General features: G+C 39.1%; 2 protein-coding genes and 1 long non-coding RNA gene across 3 annotated transcripts in view; 1 reads left to right on the plus strand and 2 right to left on the minus strand.

Moving 5' to 3' along the window:
* lmbrd2b (LMBR1 domain containing 2b) overlaps positions 1 to 1,150 on the minus strand; it is a 32,300-nt gene extending 31,150 nt beyond the window's left edge. The window contains 3 exon segments of the mRNA XM_035994265.1: positions 429 to 472; positions 475 to 534; positions 947 to 1,150. Of these exon segments, the coding sequence (XP_035850158.1) occupies positions 429 to 472; positions 475 to 534; positions 947 to 1,120 (278 nt within the window). The 5' untranslated portion in view covers positions 1,121 to 1,150.
* A 9,713-nt stretch (positions 1,151 to 10,863) lies between these two features.
* Positions 10,864 to 25,225, minus strand: part of LOC118493590 — a 15,708-nt gene continuing 1,346 nt past the window's right edge. Inside the window, exons 2-3 of the long non-coding RNA XR_004895535.1 lie at positions 22,255 to 22,257; positions 10,864 to 11,432 (exon numbers count right to left, since the gene is read on the minus strand). This is a non-coding gene — a long non-coding RNA (uncharacterized LOC118493590). The remainder of the gene's footprint in view (positions 11,433 to 22,254; positions 22,258 to 25,225) is intronic.
* LOC118493558 (deoxyribonuclease-2-beta-like) lies at positions 13,319 to 18,740 on the plus strand. Its single transcript, XM_035993930.1, has 8 exons — positions 13,319 to 13,547; positions 15,607 to 15,781; positions 16,083 to 16,161; positions 16,631 to 16,795; positions 16,884 to 17,075; positions 17,438 to 17,473; positions 17,685 to 17,753; positions 18,169 to 18,740. Exons 1-8 carry the CDS (start codon positions 13,447 to 13,449, stop codon positions 18,507 to 18,509), a joined length of 1,158 nt encoding a protein of 385 aa, XP_035849823.1. The 5' UTR covers positions 13,319 to 13,446; the 3' UTR covers positions 18,510 to 18,740.

Genomic DNA, 25,225 nt, shown 5'->3' on the forward strand with positions numbered 1-25,225 from the left:
TTGATCCATTCATTGTTCTGATGTTGAATTTATGGGAGGAAAAATGGACAATGAAGTTGAAAATGGCAACAACAAAAACATTGGTACAAAATACCGGTACCCAAATTGGTCCAAAAGTTGAGCAGGAAAAAAGAGAACTTCACTTGAATGTACAGGTATGTTGCTTAAAGTTCAAAGTGAGTTGAAGAAATGTTATTTTGTTATTGCCAATCATTTTGGACCTCTGACCTGGAATAAAAATCAGATGCGGACCTTTGAGTGATATGTTTGAGAACGCCTGGTCTAAAGTATCCATTCAGGAGCCATTTCAAACAAAAACCAAACCATACCCAACCCTAGTAATATCTTATATCTGGATATAAAAACATCCGCTGATGCCCTGAAGAAGATGCAGTAATAGTTTATTGAGAGACATGTTGTATACTCACCTTTTGGTGGGTGTGACAGATGTGTTAGCTGCCGTGTGATTGGATGGTAGGAGGTGGGAACAGAGGCGTGCTCCTCATGGTCTATCTTACACTGCTTGTAGATGGTCTGAAGGGACAGATTAATAACTTGATTTGATTTATTTAGCACAGTGGTACCCAACCCTTTTGGCCTGAGGTCCACCCACAGCCTTGTCTGATTAACTCATGTACCTCTTCATCAATTCCCAATGTATGTTCCAAATGTACAACACTATTCATTATATAAAAGTGGATATTGTTAACTATTTCAACAGCTAACTATTTCAGTTGTTAGCTCTTTCAACCTTTAGCCAACTATTTAAACCATTAGATAACTATTTCAGCTGTTAGCTAACTATTTTACCTTTTAGCTATTTTAACTGTTTCTCTGTAACTTTTAGCTTAACTTCTGGGCTCGCTTGCTAACTAGTTTTCACACACACTCGCATAACAGCTGCAACATGTAGAGTGTGTGGAGTGACGTCTCATTCGGTACTGACCGTGCTGACGTCCAGAGGTAAGATGAAGACGATGAGGAAGCACAGGTACCAGGCCAGCAGCGTGCCGAACAGCACCATGCGCTGCTGCTTCCTGAAGTCTCCATATCGGTGCAGCAGGAACAGCGCCAGGAAAAACACCACCACGATCTCGATGCCCAGAGCAGCGCCACTCATCCCGCTGCGCTCCGCTCAGCCGCCGCCAGAAACCTGCAAGAGATCGACACGTTTACTATGGGCTGGGGGGGGGGAATGGTTACAGCGTAGTATCACGATATATTGTATCGAAACACAAGCCCCCAAGTATCAGAAGTCAATTTTATTACTGGCCCCTACGCAAAAAAGCGAGATGCCGCTTGCTTTTAAGATGGCACTTTAGCATGTGTTTAATGAATGAAAAATCATCCACTTTTATCTGCCTTGGACACGTTTACTTGGCTGGGAAAAATGGATACAGCATAGACGAACCAGCTTTAAAAGTGAGATATTTCCTTAATAAGTAATCGCTGTGCGGTGGATCCAATTCATGCCGATATAAAGAGGGGTTCAGGTGGATTTTGGTGTGTCCCTGCTTCCTTGTAGTTTCAGATTTCCTTTCCTAGAAAAAAAAGACAACCGTTCTAGTCTGCTGAAGGCCTACCAGCTCCGCAGAACAGTTAATTGCATCTCATCTCCGTGCACACGCTGACTGCTTGACCACAAAACAAGGAGAGAGTAATTGTGTAAGAATGATGTGACAAATACCAACTGAGAACATCGACTAACAACACACAAAGTTATCTCTTAAGAGTATTTCTTCATCCCAAGAACATCTGTTTCAGCATTTTCAGCAGCTGTTAAATCCCATCACCACCAGTATATCAGCCTTATGGGTTTTTGGCAATTAATCACCCACTTTACTAACTTTATATTGATGTCAAACTGTGATCATAGTTGATCATTTACATCCACCTGCTGCTTTGTAGTTTGATATTCCTTTCCTTGCCCAACATGTAAGAAAAGATGACGTGTTCTAGTCTGCTGAAGAAGAGGAGGAACGCCTACCAGCACGTACGAACGGTTAATAGCTCCTAATCTCGGAGCACACGCTGACTGCTTCACCCTAAACAAAGAGTACCCCCCTCTACTGAAGTAAGATTATGGGGAACGTGAACTGTGTCTTTCTTTCTACCTTTGTAGAAAGTATTGTAACATGCAAATGGAAGCAAGTTTCTTTGTTTCTACCTTTGCATGGAGGACTGTAGTGGACTCCACGTGTAAGATGCAAATGACAGCAAGTTAATATTTTCCCAAACTATCTGCTCCTCCCGTCTGGTCAGGTGACCTCACCCATGCCAGGCCTCTATGGCCCCAGGTGGACCGCCCCACAGTTTGAACACCAGTTACAGAATCTGGGTTTCTCTGAGTCCAAATCCATCTGAAGGCCAAGTTCAGTGTCAACAAGTTAACAAGTCTGATCTCTGCTGTCTTCCCTGTTTCTCAGTTAAAGTTTGGACCAGATGTCTCTCTACCTGTCTCTCTCTTCTTGAGTCCAAACAGTTTGTGAGAAAGCAGACACAGCTGGGCCCTCTGACTCCTCCTCTCACTCATCATACTCTGGTCTGGGCCTTCAGAGAGACATTAACATTTACAACTAGAACCAATCCCTCAACAAACACACACACCAGAGGAGATTAAACTCTGATTTAAACAGGAAAGGGATTTGAAGAGTGAGGACCAAACAGAACTGAACACATACATTTAAAACCAGCTATGAAACAGATATAAGATGTCTCTGAAGATAACTTCTCAACCCAAACCAAAGGGTGACATCCCAGCTGCTACGTCCACTATTCCTACAGTCTATGGCTCCATCCATGCAGATGTTTTCAGCAGCTGTTACAGTCCCATCACAAGTATTACTTTAATAACTTTATGTTGATGTCAAACTGTGATCAGAGTGGATCATTTTACACCCACCTGCTGCCTTGTAGTTGGAGATTCCTCTCATTGGCCACCATGTTAGATAAAGATGTGAACTTTGACTTCTGACTCCACTGATCTATGTTGTGGTACTACTGCTGGACTAACTGCTAGGTCTGGTTACAATAACTGATGTTGTTATTTGACTGAAGGGTCTCAATCTCCTCTGGAGCTGGTGGACTAAACTCAGAAGTTAACGCTGCAGGACTTTCACAAGTTAAAAACATTATCATCTCTCACACTGAAGTTGTAACCCCCCCCAACCCTGTGATCTATTTCTATAATGACAAGCCTGCCCAGTGACATCACTGCAAAGCCTGAATAATGACCTTTAAAGTGGTGATGGTGTCAGCTGACAGTGTTACAGTAACTAAAGTTAGTAGTTACTCTTTGTTACTAGACCCTTAGCATTAATGTGGAGCCATAGTTACATGTTTAATCTTTAAATAACATTGGTTCCAGTGCAACAGGGACGTTTTTAAGCTTCCATCCTGCAAATGGATCATCACTCATCTGTATGTTTCACGTTTTATTTAACTTTAGCCGACAATAACGCCGAGTCTCACAGCTAATCTGAACTCCTTAGCAAACGTCCATACATACTACTATAATCTAGTTTCTGGTTCATTAGGCCTTTAGACACCTGATAGGAGAGAAAACATGAAGGGTTACATCTATGATGATATAGTTTGAGATTAAAGTCAATTAAAATGAGCTCCACCTTTACAGCTGCAACATTTAAGTTGTTTCAATAACATTTGCTTCAGATTTTTAATGCAAGACGTATAGTTGTATCAGAGTATTTCTACACTGTGTCTTGCTACTCTTTAAACTCTGAGACCTTGTATAACTGGTTAATAGGCTACATGGACTGTAGAAGGTTACAGTTTGTTACTGTAATCGCTACCAATTCAAGTCAATTTGATGTATAAGTTAACGTTTCTAACTTAAGTCGGAGTTTACGAGTTTAACATTTTAAGGGTTGCGCTAGCTGACGTAGTCTAACGTAGTCATAAGTTACAACTTCGTATTTACAGCTCACCCTCAGTTGGTGTAAAGTCCTCCGTAAAATAGCGGTTGTCATGGCGCGTGGTTTTGTCAGGTAAACGGGAAGATGAGGAGGAGCGAGCGGGCTGTTTTGAGTTCTCTGGGATAGATTCCACTCGTAAGAAATCTTTAATAATTTGATTAATACTCTGGCTTCTGTTTTCCACGTTGACGTTACTGTCCTGCTGGCAGCAGACTCGTTAGATATCCTTCTGATTTACAGCTACTCATTTACAACAGTTTGCCAGTGTAGCTATCATTATGTTTGTTCCCAATGTTCCCGCAGTCCTTTGTTCCCACATTTCTAAGATTTTTCTTAGAAATGTGGGGTTAGGGTTACAGGGTTGTCGGCATGGCCATTTGAAAAGGGTCCTCTGTCTCCTCCAGATATCTGAATGAAATGTCATTAAATACTCTCTGACTGTACAGTCTGGAGAGTTAAACTGTGTTGTGTTGACAGCTGTAGTCTGTTCATGTTCTGTCAAAAGTACATTAATGTAACTGCTTTGGGGAAATTTTTAATGTAAACATTGATACTTTAATAATGCAGCAAGTTAGAGGGCACCTTGTAGAAATGTCAGAGATAATTAGTTTTGCAACTGAAATACGACATTGAATCGGAATTGAATGTAGAGTTCAGCGGTGATATCCAGCCCTGTAAACATGGGCTATAGGAGGCGCTATAGTCCCAGACTGCAGAAAGAACAAATATGAACACTCATTTGTTCCTCTGTCAATATCTCTGCTGAATCAACACAGGAGGGCAAAGAAGTGATAGTTCCCCACCACTTTCATCTATATATTTATGGCTATTTAAGACTACTCTTGCAGGGCAGGGAACCCCTCTTATTAATTAATTATCTATTTATGTTTTTAATTTTTGATGCCTATATGTTTTTAGCTTTTTGTCTTTAGGATGTTGTGTTGTAATTGTTGGAGCTTGTATTGCAAGACAAATTTCCGTGTCTACGGACAATAAAGTGCTATCCATCTATCTATCTATCTATCTATCTATCTATCTATCTATCCATCTAACTACCTACCTACCTATCCATCTAACTACCTACCTACCTACCTCTCTATCTACCTACCTGGCTACCTACCGATCTACCTACCTACCTACCTACCTACCTACCTCTCTATCTACCTACCTGGCTACCTACCGATCTACCTACCTACCTACCTACCTACCTACCTACCTACCTCTCTACCTACCTACCTACCTACCTACCTACCTACCTACCTACCTACCTACCTACCTACCTACCTACCTCTCTATCTACCTACCTGGCTACCTACCGATCTACCTACCTACCTACCTACCTACCTACCTACCTCTCTACCTACCTACCTACCTACCTACCTACCTATAACCAAACCGTAACTGGTTGACATGTTAGCGTTGTATTTGAAACTGTTTGACAATAGGCCATGTTGAACTGCTGTGGGTCGTATTAGAGGGCTGGAATAATCAACCTTAGTTGTTGTACGGTTTGGAGGACTTCTTGCACTTGTTAGCAGAGTTGAATGTTAAATGTGGTACTTTTTGTTTTAAACTTGTAACAGGTTTGGCTAATACCTTGAACAATGATCTGAGAGGAAATGAGTCTCTTCCATATTAAATCCTGGCTGATGCAGAGGTCTTTGATGAATTATCTCCAATACAATCTCATCAGCTGTTTTCTGTGAATCGACTGACGTTTTTGCTGAATTAATAAACATCTGTTTATTAGTTACAAAAGTTTATCAAACTTTTTGGACGTCTTTTTTCGACACTTTTGTAGCTTTCCCCCCGATGTTGTTGTCACTTTTTTTTCAAACGTTTGTTGATTTTTTGCTGAGGCCTTTTGAAGTTTTTGTGGGTTTTTTTCCCAAATTTATATATAACATTATTATATATATATATTATATATATATATATAATATATATATATATATATATATAGATATATATATATATATATATATATATATATATCTAAACATTTGTCACTTTTTTTACACATTTTTTTTAAACATTTTGTCACTTTTTTACACATTTTATTTAAACATTTTTGTCACTTTTTTTGCACATTTTTTTTAACATTTTTGTCACTTTTTTTAAAAAAAAACATTTTGTCACTTTTTTTAAAAAACATTTTTGTCACTTTTTTTAAAAACATTTTGTCACTTTTTTTAAAAACATTTTTGTCACTAGATGGAGCCCCACTAGATGGAGCCCCACTAGATGGAGCCAGCACTAGATGGAGCCAGCACTAGATGGAGCCCCACTAGATGGAGCCAGCACTAGATGGAGCCCCACTAGATGGAGCCCCACTAGATGGAGCCAGCACTAGATGGAGCCAGCACTAGATGGAGCCCCACTAGATGGAGCCAGCACTAGATGGAGCCCCACTAGATGGAGCCCCACTAGATGGAGCCAGCACTAGATGGAGCCAGCACTAGATGGAGCCAGCACTAGATGGAGCCCCACTAGATGGAGCCAGCACTAGATGGAGCCCCACTAGATGGAGCCCCACTAGATGGAGCCAGCACTAGATGGAGCCAGCACTAGATGGAGCCCCACTAGATGGAGCCAGCACTAGATGGAGCCAGCACTAGATGGAGCCCCACTAGATGGAGCCCCACTAGATGGAGCCAGCACTAGATGGAGCCCCACTAGATGGAGCCCCACTAATGGAGCCAGCACTAGATGGAGCCCCACTAGATGGAGCCAGCACTAGATGGAGCCAGCACTAGATGGAGCCAGCACTAGATGGAGCCCCACTAGATGGAGCCAGCACTAGATGGAGCCAGCACTAGATGGAGCCAGCACTAGATGGAGCCCCACTAGATGGAGCCCCACTAGATGGAGCCAGCACTAGATGGAGCCCCACTAGATGGAGCCCCACTAAATGGAGCCAGCACTAGATGGAGCCCCACTAGATGGAGCCAGCACTAGATGGAGCCAGCACTAGATGGAGCCCCACTAGATGGAGCCAGCACTAGATGGAGCCCCACTAGATGGAGCCCCACTAGATGGAGCCAGCACTAGATGGAGCCCCACTAGATGGAGCCAGCACTAGATGGAGCCAGCACTAGATGGAGCCAACACTAGATGGAGCCAACACTAGATGGAGCCAACACTAGATGGAGCCCCACTAGATGGAGCCCCACTAGATGGAGCCAGCACTAGATGGAGCCAACACTAGATGGAGCCAACACTAGATGGAGCCAGCACTAGATGGAGCCCCACTAGATGGAGCCAGCACTAGATGGAGCCCCACTAGATGGAGCCAGCACTAGATGGAGCCAGCACTACCTGACTCAAGAGGAGAGGACTGATGTTTGATGATGACTCTATAGATTATCTTATTTAACAGACCTCTGATTATACTGACAGTATGACACAAAACACATGTTTAAGGATTCTTCCTGGAAACTATTTCTAGTATTTTACAACCTGACGGGATTTAACTTTCATATAAAAAATGGTGAAAAATGTGGATCAGTGTTTCCTAAAAAGCCCCAAGATGATGTCCTCAAATGTCTTGTTTTGTCCACAACTCAAAGATATTCAGTTTCCTGTCCCAGAGGAGAGAGAAGAAACTAGAATATATTTACATTTAACAAGCTGACATCACAGTTTTTAACTTAAAAAATGACTCAAACTGACTAATCGATTATCTAAATGAGGGGGGTCAAACTCAACTTCACTAAGGGCCACACTGGAGAATGAGAATCACATCCAGGGCCAGATGTAAACTTTATAGACATGCTTTTATTTAAGAGAAAAGTCAATATCTTTGACGTATTATTGTATGTCTTATAAAGTCTTCTCACTTACAGTTTGGTCGACATAAAGTCCTAAAAAGTCAGAAAAAAGTTCCTTATTGATCATAGAAAAAGAAAACAGAAAAAATTCAGAAAAAGCCCCCCAAAAGTCGGGAAAAGCACAAAAAACCCTCTGAAAAAGTAGCAAAAACGTAGAAAAAAGCAACAAAAACTCGGCGGGCCAATATTGACTGTTGACCTAAATTGATATGCAGGCCGGATCAAAATATGCGAGGGGCCGGATCTGACACATGTGATCTAAATAGTGAGAGATTTAATTTAGTTGACAACTACTCCATAATCATTGCAGCTCTACTGTAAACACAGTTTGTTGTCAGGATGCTGAAGGATCAATTCTTCCAGTGATTTGAAGATAATGCCTCTGGGTAAAAGCAGACAACCTATCCAGTATTTCAATTAAACCCCTTTATATGCGTGCAAGCCATAATGTTATCTCAGAAAATGTATTTTTGGTTCATTTTATCATTTATGTCTGCTTTAGATTTAGATTCATTAATTTGCCATAGTTCTTTGTGTACTTACATACATAATGAAAATGTGCAACAGGAAAAGACAACAACCATACAAGCGTGAGTAAGAATACATAGACTAAAATATAAGAATACAAAAAGCTAATCAGATTTTTGTCACAATACTGCCAACTTCTTTTCGAGGTCCAGTATGTAAGATGTAGTGGCATCTAGTGGTGAGGTGCAGGTTGCAGGACAGAGTCTAAAAATGATAATGGTTGGGGGAAACGCTACTTATGTTTTTATTTATACTTCTTTTCTTGTTTAGAGTTTCAGTTTTATTAAATTATTTCTTAAAGCATTAAAACAGACTTGTGTTGGAGTTTGAAAATTCCCAAATGTTATTTTTTTACTAAAAGAGTTTCTTTTTACTGTTCGTAATGCATATCAGTTCCAAATATCAGTTATCAGTTTCATTAACTACTAATAATCAGTATCAGCATTGGCCCGGTCAACCTCTCTTACAGAGCATGGTCAGGTATGGGATGCCAGAAAGGTATGGCAATATCTCATTTCATTTAAAGCTTGCATGTCAGGTAAAGACTGCCATGAGGTTATGGAGAGAAATGGAAACCAGTCTCTCCATGCAAGCACAGAGAATATTGTCTGATCTATATCCTCCATGCAAAGTATGAGCTCTTCCCCTCTGGCAGAAGATATAAGGTACCCCAATGTAAACTTAACTTTTATTTGGACCTACCTAACTTTAAACTTTAAATAATGTTGCTTGAGGCTGCAGGGGTTGTGCAATATCATTATGATCTGATGCAAAGGGTTGTGTAATAGGTTGTTTTTATCACTGTTAGTAAAAGATGTGCAATATCATTATGATCTGATGCAAAGGGTTGTGTAATAGGTTGCTCTTATCACGGTTGGTGAAAGATGTACAATATATGTAAATTATGATCGGTTGTGTCTTAGTACGCTACATGTCCCTTTGTTAATATGTTGTTGTTTATTGTAACCACTATGTCAGCTGTATGATTAAGACAATATGTCAAGTGTTAATTGTGCACCATTTGAGTCCAAGGCAAATATCTCTATGGAGACAATAACGTATTTGCAAACTTAATTTAACAGAAGTGTACTGCCTTTTAATAAAAAACAATTTCCTAGAGTGTACCAATTATAAGAAAACTATTTCTCAGATGTGAGATGTAATCAAGCGGTGGGTTATATTTGCCTGTAGTAGGAGGACTAAACCAAACACATCGTTGGAAAGGTCATATTCTGGAGAGTGACATATATCAGTAAGACGAGGAAACATCACTGCTGTTTTGACCTCTAACCCTTCTATCCTGTACATGTTTGAAAGATTGTTATTTAGCAATAGCAGATGCTACAACATATGACCAGCTGTGCCAACTTCTACTTATGAGAAATACACCAATGTATTTTAAATTACTTACACTTTACTTACAAAAATAAATAAAAAACTGGAAAATTGTGTCCGTGTATACAAATCATCAATAGATTTAATTTTGTGACTATTTCACGAACTGCCGTGAGACTGGGTTGGGTAGACCCAGAGTCAGTGTAGTCTGCAGTGCTAATTTAAGGACATTAAAGGCTTGTGTAGCTTCAGAGGTCCAGACAACATGATCATGTGATTGCATGTTTTTACTATGTATGACCGCACTGAGAGGAGCTTCCAGAACTGCAGAATTAGGAATAAACGTTCTGCAATAGGAGCATATTCCCAAAAAGGACAAGACTTGTTCCTTGGTGATGGGGTTTGGGAATGTTCTGGATAGCTTCTGTGTGCTTCTATGTGTTTGGGCGAGATGGATTTGCCATCAACTGTGATCCAACACATTCTGACTCCCATTGCGTCAGAAAGTGATGCTTGGTCAGGTACCTTTGGCGTTTGTTATTGACGCAAAAAGTCTTCGTTAGAGTCATATTTAGAGGCGCTTGGACGGGACGCTTGGCATCACTTTTTGACACTCTTTTGACGGTGCTCTCTACTGTTGTCTCTCTACATACTACTCTCTACCGTTGTCTCTCTACATACTACTCTCTACTGTTGTCTCTCTACTGTTGTCTCTCTTCATACTACTCTCTACTGTTGTCTCTCTACTGTTGTCTCTCTTCATACTACTCTCTACTGTTGTCTCTCTACTGTTGTCTCTCTTCATACTACTCTCTACTGTTGTCTCTCTTCATACTACTCTCTACATTGGCCAGGTCCACTACAGAAAACCAACATGCATCAAGCATACAAGCAGAAAGTGTGAGTTTCAGAGCTGTACACTTGTGATACGTTCAGTCAGATTGGATCTTACTACCAGGTGAAAGCAGGGTCAAAGTGTCAGAACAGAGAAACTAAAAAGCAGAAGGTGAAAGTGTCAGAAAAGAGGAACTAGAAAGCAGATGGTCAAAATGTCAGAACAGAGGAACTACAAAGCAGAAGGTATGACTATCAGAAAACAGCAACTGTAAAAGCAGAAGGTCAGAGTGTCAGATACAAGAACAAATCTGCCTTTTTCACCTTAAAAAACACCTCCAGACTCCATCACTCTCTGACTCCGTGGCAGAAACCTTCATACATGGGGTTTCTCCTGGTGCCCCCCTGCCCTCCCTCCAGGACTTGTACACTGGTAGGACCAGGAAGCGGGCAGAGAACATCACCAAAGACCCAACACATCCTGCACACACACTCTTTAACATCCTCCCCTCTGGCAGGCGCTACAGATCCCTATGCAGAAAAACAACCAGACATAAGAACAGCTTCTTTCCCACTGCCATCCCTCTTCTGAACACTTGATCCCCAGTTTGGCCACTCACCCACTTCTCTACACATTACATACTTATCATTCCAATATGCAACTTGCACACTACTTTGCACTATTACTACTTTACATTATTACTTTTTGCACCTTATATCCCACTCCATGTGTACTTGTCTTGATATGATGTCTTATTTGGATATTTGTATTGTTGTATATTATGCTGATAGGTGCCTATATGTATATTGTTGTCTCTATTGTACAGTATGTGTCTATATTACTATTTGTCTACTGAATGTTTACTACTACATGTCTATTTGTTGAATGTATAGAGAGTTAACACCTACCGAAGTCAAATTCCTTGTGTATGTGAGTATACTTGGCCAATTAAACTGATTCTGATACACGCTTTCATAACCTCCCGTTTGGTCTACTGCAATGGAGTCCTGTCTGGGGTCCCCAGCAAAACCCTAGACCAGGCTCCAGTATGTCCAAAACTCTGCCGCCAGGGTCCTCACCCACACCAAGACCTGAGAGCACATCACCCCAACCCCCACCATTACTGGCTCCCAATCAAGTCCCGCATCAAATACAAAATCCTCCTTCTCACCTACAAATCCCTCCATGCCCTGGCCCCACAGTACCTCTCCGACCTCCTCCATCCATACACCCCACCCTGAAACCTGCGGTCCTCAGAGTCTGGCCTGCTCTCCATTCCCCACACCAGACTCTGCACCTTCAGAGACAGAGCCTTTAGTGTTGCAGCCCCATCCCTCTGGAACACCCTCCCTGCAGATATCCACAATGCTACATCCCTGGACATGTTTAAAAAAACTCCTGAAACACCACCTGTTTACCACAGCCTACAACCTCCTGTAGCTTAGCCACATTAATTCTGTAAAGTGTCTTTGAATTTCATGAAAGGCACTTTATAAATGTTATTATTATTTTAAATGTTTTGGTATATAAAATGTTAAATGTCAAAGTCCATGCTGATGTCATTAAAGGTCTTGTTTTGTCCAAAAACCAAAGATATTCGTTGTGACACAAAACATAAAAGAGCAGATAATCCTCCGTATTTGCTCCTCCAGCATTTACTGAACGCACACAGGCAAAAAACCGGCTATGAAAAACATATTAAGGTTAGAGCTGAAACCATAAATCAACCAATGGATAATAAAATAGTCAGGTATGGGATTCCAGAAAGGTATGGCAATATCTCAAAACATTTCATTTAAAGCTTGCTTGTCAGGTAAAGACTGCCATGAAGGTTATGGAGAGAAATGGAAACCAGTCTCTCCATGCAAGCACAGAGAATATTGTCTGATCTATATCCTCCATGCCAAGTATGAGCTCTTCCCCTCTGGCAGAAGATATAAGGTACCCCCAATGTAACTTAACTTTTATTTGGACCTACCTAACTTTAAACTTTAAATAATGTTGCTTGAGGCTGCAGGGGTTGTGCAATATCATTATGATCTGATGCAAAGGGTTGTGTAATAGGTTGTTTTTATCACTGTTAGTAAAAGATGTGCAATATCATTATGATCTGATGCAAAGGGTTGTGTAATAGGTTGTTTTTATCACTGTTAGTAAAAGATGTGCAATGTCTTCATGATCTGATGCAAAGGGTTGTGTAATAGGTTGTTTTTATCACTGTACGTGAAAGATGTGCAATATATGTAAATTATGATCAGGCTGTGTCTTAGTACGCTACATGTCCCTTTGTTAATATGTTGTTGTTTATTGTAACCACTATGTCAGCTGTATGATTAAGACAATATGTCAAGTGTTAATTGAGCACCATTTGAGTCCAAGGCAAATATCTCTATGGAGACAATAACGTAGGCTATCGGCTGCAAAGTGGTCTCCACCAAATGTTAAAATAATCACGATTTATCTGTTTCTGAGATTAAATTTGCAAAATTAATTTAACATAAGTGTACTGCCATTTAACAACAAAAAACTATTTCCTAGAGTGTACCAATTATAAGAAAACTATTTCTCAGATGTGAGATGTAATCAAGCGGTGGGTTATATTTGCCTGTTGTAGGAGGACTTACTGAATATAAGTACGTTTAGCATAGTAGATTAAACGTTGCATTGCACTTCTGCAGAACTCTGACAATTAAAAGATATTTGCAATTCATGCTCAAGTGTTCTTTTTGACCATGTATGGAGATGTTTAACTTGCAGGTTTTTAGAAACCGCCCCCAGAAGGAGGATAAAAGGATGCTGAGGACGCGGCAGAGTCGTCTTTCAGAGACGACTTGGACATCGTTTTGAAGACTGAGATCAACACGGTTCGTCTTTTTACAAAGAAGTTCTTTTCTGCTCTTTGGATTGCTTTTATTTCAGTATTTCAGCCTCGTAGCAGCTTTTTCACTTAATCCTTTTTAACCATTTAACCTTTTTAACCTTCATGGGAGTTATGTGGAGGATTTTCCTGACGGTCAGTCTGCTCTGCTGGAGCGCTGACGGACAAGTGAAATGCAGAGACAACAACAACGCAGAAGTGGACTGGTGAGACAACACTCACAAACTACAACAATTGACAATATTGTTTCACGGTTTTCTGACCTTTTTATAGAACTGATTTGTAGATTTATGGAAAAATAGAAAAGACTAAATCCATAATGAATATAATCTTAATTGCAGCCGTAGTCTGTCGATTATTTTTACAGTTAATCAATTAGTCTAAAAATGATCAGAAAACAGTGAAAAACGACTTCCCCCACGATGCAAAGGGACGACTTCAGATGTCTTGTTTTGTCTGAGCAGCAGTTCAAACCCCAAAGAAAATTAATTTAACATCATGTACGAGAAATAAAATCTTAACATTACAGAAGGTGACAGGTCCAGTTTGGCCAACAGCTGCAGAGATGAATGGATTAGTCCTCAACTATTACATTATATTATATATTATGGCCAACTATTCTGATAATCCATTAATCAGTTTGAGTCATTTTTGATGATAAATCAGGTAAACTTGTGTGATGTCAGCTTGTTAAATGTGAATATTTTATAGTTTCTTCTCTCCTCTGGGACAGTAAACTAACCCTTTGGGTGTAGGCGTAATTTACAGGTGGGATGGGGGGGGTTACAACCCCCTACAATAATTAAAACTGGCCAGTGCAAACCCCCCCAAATATCTCATAATCATAAACATTTGCACCATAACTTGGTGCAAAAAAGGCACAAATTCTTGCAGAAAAAATTCACCATGATGCAGGAAATGAAGCGTTTGATATGATCAACATGTTTCCAACCCCCCCGATGTTGAACCCAAATTTACGCCCTTGGCTTTGGGAAACACTGATCTACATTTTAGAGACAGAACAACTCATCCATTCATCCAGAATAAGGCATAGATACCCGAACCGAGCCCAACGGGTTCGGACAGATATTATAGATATTTAGAAATGATGGTCGGGTTCGGGCCGGGCTCGGTTCCATCAGCGTGATAAGGCATTTCTTGTAAAATGGTGCTGCGGCTCCTTTAAGAGAGCTCAGTGCGTGTGGGGGGGTGTGTGTGTATGAGTCTGTGTCTGTGTGTGTGTGTGTGTGTGTGTGTGTGTGTGTGTGTGTGTGTGTGTGTGTGTGTGTGTGTGTAAAGTGGGCAGAAGATAGAGAAAAGAGGAAGCAGACGTGTAGATGCGACCGGAGCAGAGTTGGTGGAATAAGTTTAAGTTTTGTACACAGTGTGTGAGGTGTCTGAGATAAACTCCAGACTGAAAACCAAGTTCATTCATCGTCTCACCAGAAACAGGATTTTAACCCTGACGTTATATACCGTCGGCCCTGGAGGTAACGAGTCTCCCTGGTTTTCTGATCACGGTCGGAATCGAAGCGATCAGGAAAGGTTAACACACTGAACATTTTAAATTAAACAGCTGATTAACGTGAGCTTGTTCCCCCGTGTGAGCTGATGACCTCATCTGTTGACATTTCTGAATGCCTTCCTCCAGCTGCTTCATAAAAGCTTTCACACAAAAACGTAGCCTACATGTGTCATTAGTATGAGAAAAAAAACGAGATTTTATCTGTCGGGCTCGGACATAAATATCATAATGCCTGTCGGGCTCGGGCCAGGTTCTCTCTCTCTCAACTTTTAGTTAGGGTATACACACACACACACACCTAACAGATAAACATTCACACACTGGTGTACAGACTACATGTAGATATATTCAGAGTGTAGAGAGAAGTCTGGTCACTCTGATTCATAGATTAGATGTTTACTGCTCATGAGTCTCTGTCCTCTTTGCATATCAATGTTTCTCTTCTCTACTCATCATCAGGTACATCATGTACAAGGCACCCGGACTGACTGACATCAGAACAAACTATAAAACAAAGCTAAAATAATAATTTTATTATTATACCTATTTATTTATTTATTTATATTAAGCCACAGCTTCATCAGTTCACACTCTAACATTTCTTTAGATATTCAGATATAGACGGAGAGCGCACAGACTACATGCAGATATAAGATATACAGTATATATTAAAAAGATATAAGGGATTAGCTTTATATGTTTACTGCTACTGAGTCTCTGTCCTCTCTCATCATCATCAGGTACATCATCTACAAGGTACCAGTTACAGACAAAACTACAGGTTTGGAATATCTTTACATTGATTCAGCTGGAAAGAAGAAGGATACCTTGACTACAGATCCTACCTATAAGCCCATCAACCATCCTAACGGTGTCCTGGCAAACACCCTGCGGCCCATATTTACCACATCAATGGTGAGAATCATGTTTAAACTTCAGCTCTGTTTCTATTGTAATAAAAATGAAACCATGACAAACTGATGGATAGATATTATGGTCTGTATAATTATAAAGCATCAACTATCGTTCATCAAAAAGATCTCAACGTGCTCTGTTGAAACTGTTCAACACACAACAGGTGAGTAAATAAGTAGTTGAATAATGAATCTGCAGAGGTAGATTTGGTACCTTGCTGTTCTCTCTTTAGATTGGTCCCGTACATCCCAATAATTAAAACATTATATTGTTTCTTCTCTTCATTCTGCATCATTTATAGACAGACAACTTTGGATTCATCACCTACAGTGACCAACCTCCAGGATGTAATGCTATTGATACGTTTGGTCACAGTAAAGGTGAGTAGAGGAAGCATCCCTCTCACAGGAAACATCTCTCTGAACCTCCATCAGGTTTTCATCACAGAGGACAGAGGCTGCTCAGTGTGATGTCATACATCTTGTATGTAATGACATCACATCTCTGTTATCTTATCAATAATCTGTGACTCCTGTTTGTTCACTTCCTTCAGCTTCTGTCTTTGAATCATTTGAATGAGATCTGTGTTTACATCAGATCATAGAGACGCATTCAAGTGAACTAAATCAAAAAGCAGAGTGACTCCTGCTGATAAAACTCTAAAACATCAGAGCAGCAACAGAGCTCAGAGACATCTGGAGCTGGAGGATCCCTCTGTCAGATCACTGCTCCAGTCTATCATCTGTTAGTTTGAAATATTAAAAACACAGTCAGGACTTTACATTTTAGGATTTAAACAATCATCAGTCTATCAGCCAATAGTTGTCTGTCTATCTGTTGATGTTTCAGGACTTGTGATGATGGATAAAACCACCACAGGAGTCTGGCTCTTACACAGCACACCACGATTCCCTTTCAGAAGAGATCAAAATAAGTTCTGGCCTGACAGCGGAGCAAAGAATGCTCAGACGTTTATCTGTGTAACATTCAACTACAACACGTTCCAACAGATAGGTAATGTTATTAGTTACATCTTTATATTTATGTTCTTAGTGGTTAATTTGAACATGATTTTAATGTTGTCTTGTTGCACTATTTGAAGGTCAACATCTGCTGGACATCAATGCTTTCACATTTGATGATCATATTCCAAACAACTTCCATGAAAACCTTAAGAACCTTAGGAGGACTGAAAATAACAACAGGCCACAAAGAGTAAATCAAGTCAAAATCCAGGACCTGACATCAGCAGGAGGAACATTGTTTCGTAGCATTGCTAAAAAACAGTATGAAGGTGAGATATCTGCATGATGGTTTGAATCAGATTACCTAACTTAGCAAAGACAAACATTTGTCACAGTGAACATTTTGACTGTGGAAATGAGAGCAGCTGGTTCTGTAGTTTAACATCAGTGTGTTTACCTTAATGATTGATTACAGCCTGGGACTGGTTAGAACTGGTTATATTTAAATGTGTGTAGCTGCTGAAGATCACTGACTTCATGCTTCAGTAGGGTTCTTATCAAAATTAAAACTTTTTTTAGTCTAAACTATGACATTATGGGCTGTAAACAAAATACCAATGAACCCCTGCCTCAGATGTGAAGAAGATTACACTAACTGACTATTCTCCTGTTTGTTTTTTTCCCGATGCAGGCGGAGAAGAACCTGAAGACGATCAATGTGGCGATGGTAACTAAATACAGTACCAATGAACACCTGCCTCACATGTGAAAATGATTACACAAACTGACTATTCTACTGTTTCTTTATTCAGAACCTAAAAAAAAAAAGATTAAAACACAGACCCAGAGGAAAAACATTGTAACAAAATACCAATGAACACCTGCCTTAAATGTAAAGGAAACAAACTGACAATTCTTCTGTTTGTTTGTTTTTTCAGAACCTCCTCCTACAAAAAAACCAAGAACAGAACCTCCTCCTACAATACAAGAACCCAAAGAAGAATATGGTAATTATATATATATATATATATATATATAGATATATCTCGATATATCTCTATATATATATATATATATATATATATATATATATATATATATATATATATATATATATATATATATATATATATATATATATATATATATATATCTATCTATCTATCTATATATGTCTTTAAGTATATTTTTCAATAACATTTTGGTATTATTCTTATTACTTAAACTGAACACTAATGTACTTAATGAGTAATAACCACCATCTATGCAAACATAAACTTCTGAGTCCAATAGGAACAGATGTATTGATTTGCTGAGTAAAGGATGTAGAAGGAGGAGCATTTTGTGTAACATCAGTCAGCATTGAACTGTCAGGATGTGAACAGTTTCTGTAACATGACTCGTATGTTGTTGTTCTTGCAGATGGAGATCTTTACCTCACTATTGCAGAGACGTACACGACTAATGTGAAAGTCCAGACCTGGTGCAGCAAGAAGGAAAGTTCCTACTGCAAAGGACCTCAAGTGATCAGAATTAAATCTGTAAAAACTAATCTGGGTAACGTGGAGGTTAAGTGGAGGCCTGGTAAAGATCATTCCAAGTGGTGTGTAGCTAAAAATAACAATAATCATTTGATCTGTATCGCTGATGTAAACAGAGCACTCAGCCAATACGAAAGGCCGGGGGGCGGACTGTGCTTTATACATCAACAGGCAAGTGAACTATTTAAAGGTGTTATTGCTGAAACTGAGGATTGCCGTTAGTCCAAATCATAATGGGGCCTCTTCCCGTAAGCATCTCCGTGAATCTGACTCTGATGATGATTAATATTTGATCAGATAAATACGCCTCTCCTTGCCAGTGTACGTTGTTTTAAGTCCTGTTTTTTCCAGTGTTTGGGATGATGCTTTTTATCCAAAGCGACTTACAATTGCTATATATGTCAGAGGTCACACGCCTCTGGTGCAACTAGGGGTTAAGTGTCTTGCTGGGGGGGAGGGGGGGTTCTTGTGTATCTTGAATCTATGTCTAATCTATCTATGAATACTGTAATCCCCTCACTTCGTATCTGTGAGAACTCCTGTATATATACTCTTGTATTGACATTTCCATAAATAAATCATACATAAAAAGCGGGCTGACAGAAATATAAATAACTTCTAAAATATTATAATCGCTACCAATTGATACTGTTAAGCTTGCCCTCAGTTGGTGTAAAGTCCTCTGTAAAATAGCAGTTGTCATGGCGTGTGGTTTTGTCAGGTAAACGGGAAGATGAGGAGGAGCGAGCGGCTGTTTTGAGTTCTCCGGGACAGATTCCACTCGTAAGATATCTTTAATAATTTGATTAATACTCTGGCTTCTGTTTTCCAGAAGCTGAGACACGTTACTGTCCTGCTGGCAGCAGACTCGTTAGATAACCTTCTGATTTACAGCTTCTCATTTACAACAGTGAGTCAGTGTAGCTATCATTATGTTTGTTATAACGTTACAAGTTCATCTGCCCAACAATAATATAGTCACCTTATATTTCCCCATGTTGTAGCTGACGTGTCTTTAGCTGTAGGTTAATGTATATTATCACCTAATCATAACCCTTAGACCTAGTTTATGTAACGTTACATTTCTGTTGTTGAAACGTTAGCTATTTTAAAGGCAGATTTATGCTTCTGCGTTAAATCGACTCGTAGGTACGTAGAGATACCAAACACACACACACACACACACACACACACACACACACACACACACACACACACACACACACACACACACACACACACACACACACACACACACACACACACACACACACACACACACACACACACACACACACACACACACACACACACACACACACACACACACACGCCTTTAGTCTTGTTGAGAGAGATTGTGTGTATTCTGAGTTGTAACAGCAGAGGGGGACAGAGCGTCCAGGTGAAGATGCTCTGAGGACGATGTCCCCCATTAGGCCGTAGGGCTTAGATTCAATTGGTAATAAAAATAAATAATGCTAACTATTATCAAGCCAATAATGTTAATAATAAGAAACATAAACATAAGTGTGCCGACAGTGCATTGTGGGTATCCTGAAAGTAGTTTGACAGACATGGTACACACATTACACTGTCTGAAAATAAGTAATCATGTTTTTCCTTCATATTGTTCTACGGCCCGTTTCCTAACTCATAAAATACAGACTCTTAGGCAGCGTCTCTCAGCGAGGTACCTGACCAAGCGTCCGTATTTTACCAGATGGGAGTGAGAACGAGTTGTGTTTTACGCTGTTAAGTTTTCGCTTTAATCATAATGTTGCTTGAATTGAAAAACCAATATTATTTTCATAGTACACACTCTTAAAGTGTGTTTGCTGAATGATTACATCATCCTGAATAATTAACCAATCTTTCTTTGGTTTATTACACTCTTAAAGTGTTAAATTTGTTTAAATTTTCTTGCAGCTTTTTATATCTTTTATCGCATTAGTATATTACACTCAAGTGTTTTACATTTTTGAAATCTTGTATATCTTTAGTATATTACACTCTTAACCTTTCTGTTGTCCTCGAGTCAAATTTGACCCGTTCTCAAAATGTTTCTAGCTATTATCAGAAAATTTGTTTCAACCACATTGTCAAAAAAATAACGTGGATGATTCCATAAAATTAATGATCAGTTCATTACTTCCATTGAATGTGGGTGTTTTATTCAATTTTATAGCATTTTGAAAAAAAAACTGATTATACAAGAACATTAAAAAAATGGACAAAATGGACAAAAAAAAAAAAAAAAAAAGATTTAATAAAGTGGGGAAAAAAAGAGTGTTGAAAAAGCGCAAAAATACCCCGACAAAAACATTGGAAAAAAGTGACCAAAGAAAAGTTAGAAAAAGTGTCGACCAATTTTAGTTTTAAGTTTTGACCCAGAAAAACAAAACGTTGCAGCAAAATTGACAAAAACATAATTAAATAAACGCCAAAAAAATGACAAAAAAATTGGAAAGAAAGTGACAAAAAAATGTGATTAAAATCGACAAAAACGTCGAGAAAAGTGTAGAAAAAGAACAAAATGTTGAAATTTCGACCCAGAAAAAGGTTGCAGGTCGACGGGAAGACAACACAAAGGTTAAAGTAAAACTGATACGTATCTCTTTAGTATATTACACTCTTAAAGTGTTTACATTTTTTAATTTTCTTGCAGTTTTTTATATCTTTTAACGCATTAGTATATTACACTCTTAAAGTGTTCTGAGTATTGGACCTCTTGTTGCATTTATGAAGTATTTTATCACTTTGTGATTCTTCTGTATATTTTAAAAAGTGTAGAACATTGCTCACATTCTCCATGCACCATGTACTGAGAGATGAGACTATAGTCACCCTCGTCTCTGTTCATATGTATCTGAAGCTTGTGTAAATCAAACGGGCCATGTGGTCGGTTCTCTGACCCTTCAACTGTCTCCAGTAACAGCTGTTAATCACCAGTGATACCTTTACAACACAAGGTACATCATAACCAGGCACAAACGCAATCTGCAGACTTTTTATTCACTTTTCAGCAGTGATCCAACAAGAAAATATGCCGAATTTAGCGGACTGTGTTTCTGCTTGTGATGAAGATATGTTAACATTCTGCGTTTAATTAAAAAAATAATCTAAATCTGCAGAAAATAATCAGAAAATCTGTGAAATTCTGCGTCTGCAGATTCCGTCTGGCCCTGATGATAACCAAGAGTGCAACAAGTCTGATTGTCTTCTACTTTAGATTCCTTTTTGCGTACTTTATGATGTATGAACATGTGTAATAGCAAGAGAGGGGGAGGGGGAGGCCTTGATTTGTACTCCATTACCCATTACACAATGGCTCGACAATTCCTTAAAAAGAAGTTTGAATGAGGTAATTATAACTTAATCTTTTATACTGTAAAGTTGTAAAAGTGCTATTGCGCTTTGCGAGGAATTGGTGAACAGTTGGCTGTGAACTAGGACTCGGTGCCTGATGGGAAAACAGCTTTCTGCCTTAAAAGTCCAACACGTAACAGAGGCTTGGTTCTGGAAGAGTTCAACAGAGAACAGGTCTTACAAACAGTCAACGTAAACCAATTCATACATTTAGTTTAGATACTTAAAACACAAATTCTGAGTGACTAAAATGTAAAAGTCACACTACCAAATTGAGAAACAGTTAATTGAATAAGTCTAGAAATAAAGGCCTGTAAAAGACATAAGACTCCAGCTCTGACCCTCCCTCCACTCTTGCTATGTTGTGTCATTATTGGCTGTATTACTGATGCTAAATAAAAATCATTTAAGAACCCAGGGACAGCTCTGGTGTGTGACTTAAAGGGGTGCTTCAGAATTTTGGACCTCATTTCCAGGTTAGCCAGTGTGATATTTATCAGTGGAGACCATTTATCACGTTTCATCCAGTCCTTCCAGTTGCAGAGTTAGCTGGTGCTAGGCAAGTCAAGTCAACAGTATCTGCTAGCCTGACACTAAAAACAGACTTACCCACTCCACAGTACTCCCGAGGCAAATACATTATAACGCCAGACTACCGATGTAAATGTCCGTTGATAGAATAATGTTAGAAATAAAACTACCCTTGCATCTCAGTGATCGCATTACATTTTGAGGGACTAGTTTCTCTGCAGCGGCGGAATTTTATTTAGCTCCGGTTAGTAGTACTGCAGCGAAAAGTAAACAGAGAAGCGCACTCCAGTCGAGACACCTAGTAGTAGTAGTAGTAGTAGTAGTAGTAGTAGTAGTAGTAGTAGTAGTAGTAGTAGCCTAGTACATTGGTATTGAAGCATTGGATTGGAAACGAAGGACTAGGCAACATGGTGATTCAGTGAGCATTTAGAAATTGTAAGAGTAAACGCTACAGATGGGCACCAGAGGTAGGACAGTAAATTACTCTGGATTACACGGATGGTTCTATACAACAATCTTCACAAGTGAAATTAAGGATCAGATCTCTACTTTCATTGAATTGTGGGTGTTGTATTCCATTTTATAGCATTATCCTGACTACAGTCTGACATGTCTGTGATGATCCATTACCTTCATCCCTCTGATCTTAACCATTAGTCCAAATCATTCATCATTTCTGCTTTTTTCTTACACAAAAATTTGGTATAATTTCATATAAATGAGGTTTATTGACCATTCATTCCAAAAAAAGTAAGTGTAAAACTAGTTTAAATGAGTTGGTTCTAGTGGTGAAGATACAGCTGGTAATGGGAACATTTCTTTTGAAATAAGCACGCAAAACGTGAAAAAAAAAAATCAAAAAGGTAACCTGCGGAAATCTCTCTCTCTCTCTCTCTCTCTCTCTCTCTCTCTCTCTCTCTCTCTCTCTCTCTCTCTCTCTCTCTCTCTCTCTCTCTCTCTCTCTCTCTCTCTCTCTCTGAGAGAGAGAGAGAGAGAGAGGTTGAAACATTCTTCACGGACAATTACTTTATCTGTTACATATTTAATAAGATAATGCCTCGTCTGCTGAGATCTGTTAACATATTTTCCATATTCAACTGTAGTGTAAGAATGCAGTATTACGTGTAGGGCTTGTACGTGTATACTTACTGGTAGTAGTAGTTTTACTGCAGTAAAGGTTCTGAGTACTTCTTCCTCCGCCCTACAATAATATAATATAATATAATAATAATGTTATGATTCCTCCTCGTGATGTTAACAGCTGGTTTATATTAATGTAAATAAGAAAAAGATAAGACAGACAGATAGTAAGACAGAGAGAGAATAAGACAGACAGTAACGCAGACAAATAGTAAGACAGACAGATAGTAAGACAGACAGACAAATAGTAAGACAGACAGATAGTAAGACAGACAGACAGACAGATAGTAAGACAGACAGACAAATAGTAAGACAGACAGATAGTAAGACAGACAGACAGACAGACAGACAGACAGATAGTAAGACAGACAGACAGATAGTAAGACAGACAGACAGACAGACAGACAGACAAATAGTAAGACAGACAGATAGTAAGACAGACAGATAGTAAGACAGACAGACAAATAGTAAGACAGACAAATAGTAAGACAGACAGACAAATAGTAAGACAGACAGACAGGGATATTAAGACAGACAGACAGACAGACACAGAGAATAATACAGACAGATAATAAGACAGACAGATATTAAGACAGACAGACAGACAGACAGACAGACAGACAGACAGACAGATAAAAAGGCAGCAGTCTTTCCCAGTCAGCCATCATTAAAATATAAAGGTTATTCATCATAAAAACAGCAGCGTTAGCTACCGTGAGCTAACGGTGGCTAACATGACAGCTGACGGTATAATACCGGAGGTGTTAGTGTCTCTTACCGGGATCTCCGTCTTTGTTTCTGCGCCTCCGGGCTTACAGGGGGACGGTGAGTAACCTCTCCCGGCGGCTGTGTGTCTGAACTCCGCCGTGTTTCACCCTAAAACAGGAGAAAACATCAGCTTCCTGTTGCTAGCTCGCTCTCTGCTAGTTGGCAACAACCATTGACATATATATATATAATGGCAACAACACCACTCACATCCGGGTTTTCTCTTCTTCTTCTTCTGTATTTAATGGCGGCTTACAAACCAACTTGTGGTTTGTAGGCCGCCACCTGGTGTATCTGAGAGGTAACAGCATGACCCTGGTACTCTTCACAGTACAGTTAACTACCTACTCACATTCTACTTATTCATCTCAATCTTGTGTGTGTGCGTGTATTGTAGTGGGAAATTTTATTTTAACATGATAAGTTTAATATTCTACAAGATTCTCATATATTCTTATTTGTGTTATAGACTTAGAGAAAAACTTAATTATGTGTACTAAAACATAATACGTTGGTAAAAACACAAAACATTGTGGCAGTTTTATGGTAAAACAGCACAAAATATTTGTGTTCAGCATAACTCTGGAACTTATGTTGTAATTATGTGTTTTTGTTGTGTTAAGTGAACACAATATTTTCATTTTGTTGAACATGAAAGTGACCGCTTGTCATATGAACATAAAAACATTGAGTACATATTTTGACAACCATTTTTTAGGTTTACTTAACTATAAAAATATATGCTAAGTGCACAGTATATGTGTTGTTAATTGGCCTTGAACTAATTATGTGATGTTGACGTTATACATTTAAGTAGAATGAACTCAAAAGTCAAAAATTGTTGACTTAACATAAAAAAATTATGTCAACCTCACATGGGATGATGTTTTTGTGTCAAATGAACATAAAGTTTTTATGTTGTTTTGACAATCCTGAACATTTATGTGGACGTAACATTAAAATGTTGTGTCATGGATGGATTGGGGTTTACAGTGTACTTTGTATCATATTTTTGTATTAATTGCTTGAATAATGAAGTTTTTGTCATGAAGTGAATATATGGAGACCTCAGATGCTTTTCTTTTTTTTTCTCGACGCTTAGGGAAATGGGGTCTAGGCAGGAAATAGAAGTC

The sequence above is a fragment of the Sander lucioperca genome, chromosome 17, assembly GCF_008315115.2.
Source record: "Sander lucioperca isolate FBNREF2018 chromosome 17, SLUC_FBN_1.2, whole genome shotgun sequence".
In the NCBI taxonomy this organism is placed as follows: Eukaryota; Metazoa; Chordata; class Actinopteri; order Perciformes; family Percidae; genus Sander; species Sander lucioperca.

Excerpts from the sequence above, each read along its gene's own strand:
- LOC118493558 (XM_035993930.1), top strand. The coding sequence starts at position 13,447 with ATGGGAGTTATGTGGAGGATTTTCCTGACGGTCAGTCTGCTCTGCTGG. Across the intron at positions 16,162-16,630 it reads TACGTTTGGTCACAGTAAAG|GACTTGTGATGATGGATAAA; the intron begins GTGAGTAGAGGA and ends TTGATGTTTCAG. Across the intron at positions 16,796-16,883 it reads CAACACGTTCCAACAGATAG|GTCAACATCTGCTGGACATC; the intron begins GTAATGTTATTA and ends CACTATTTGAAG.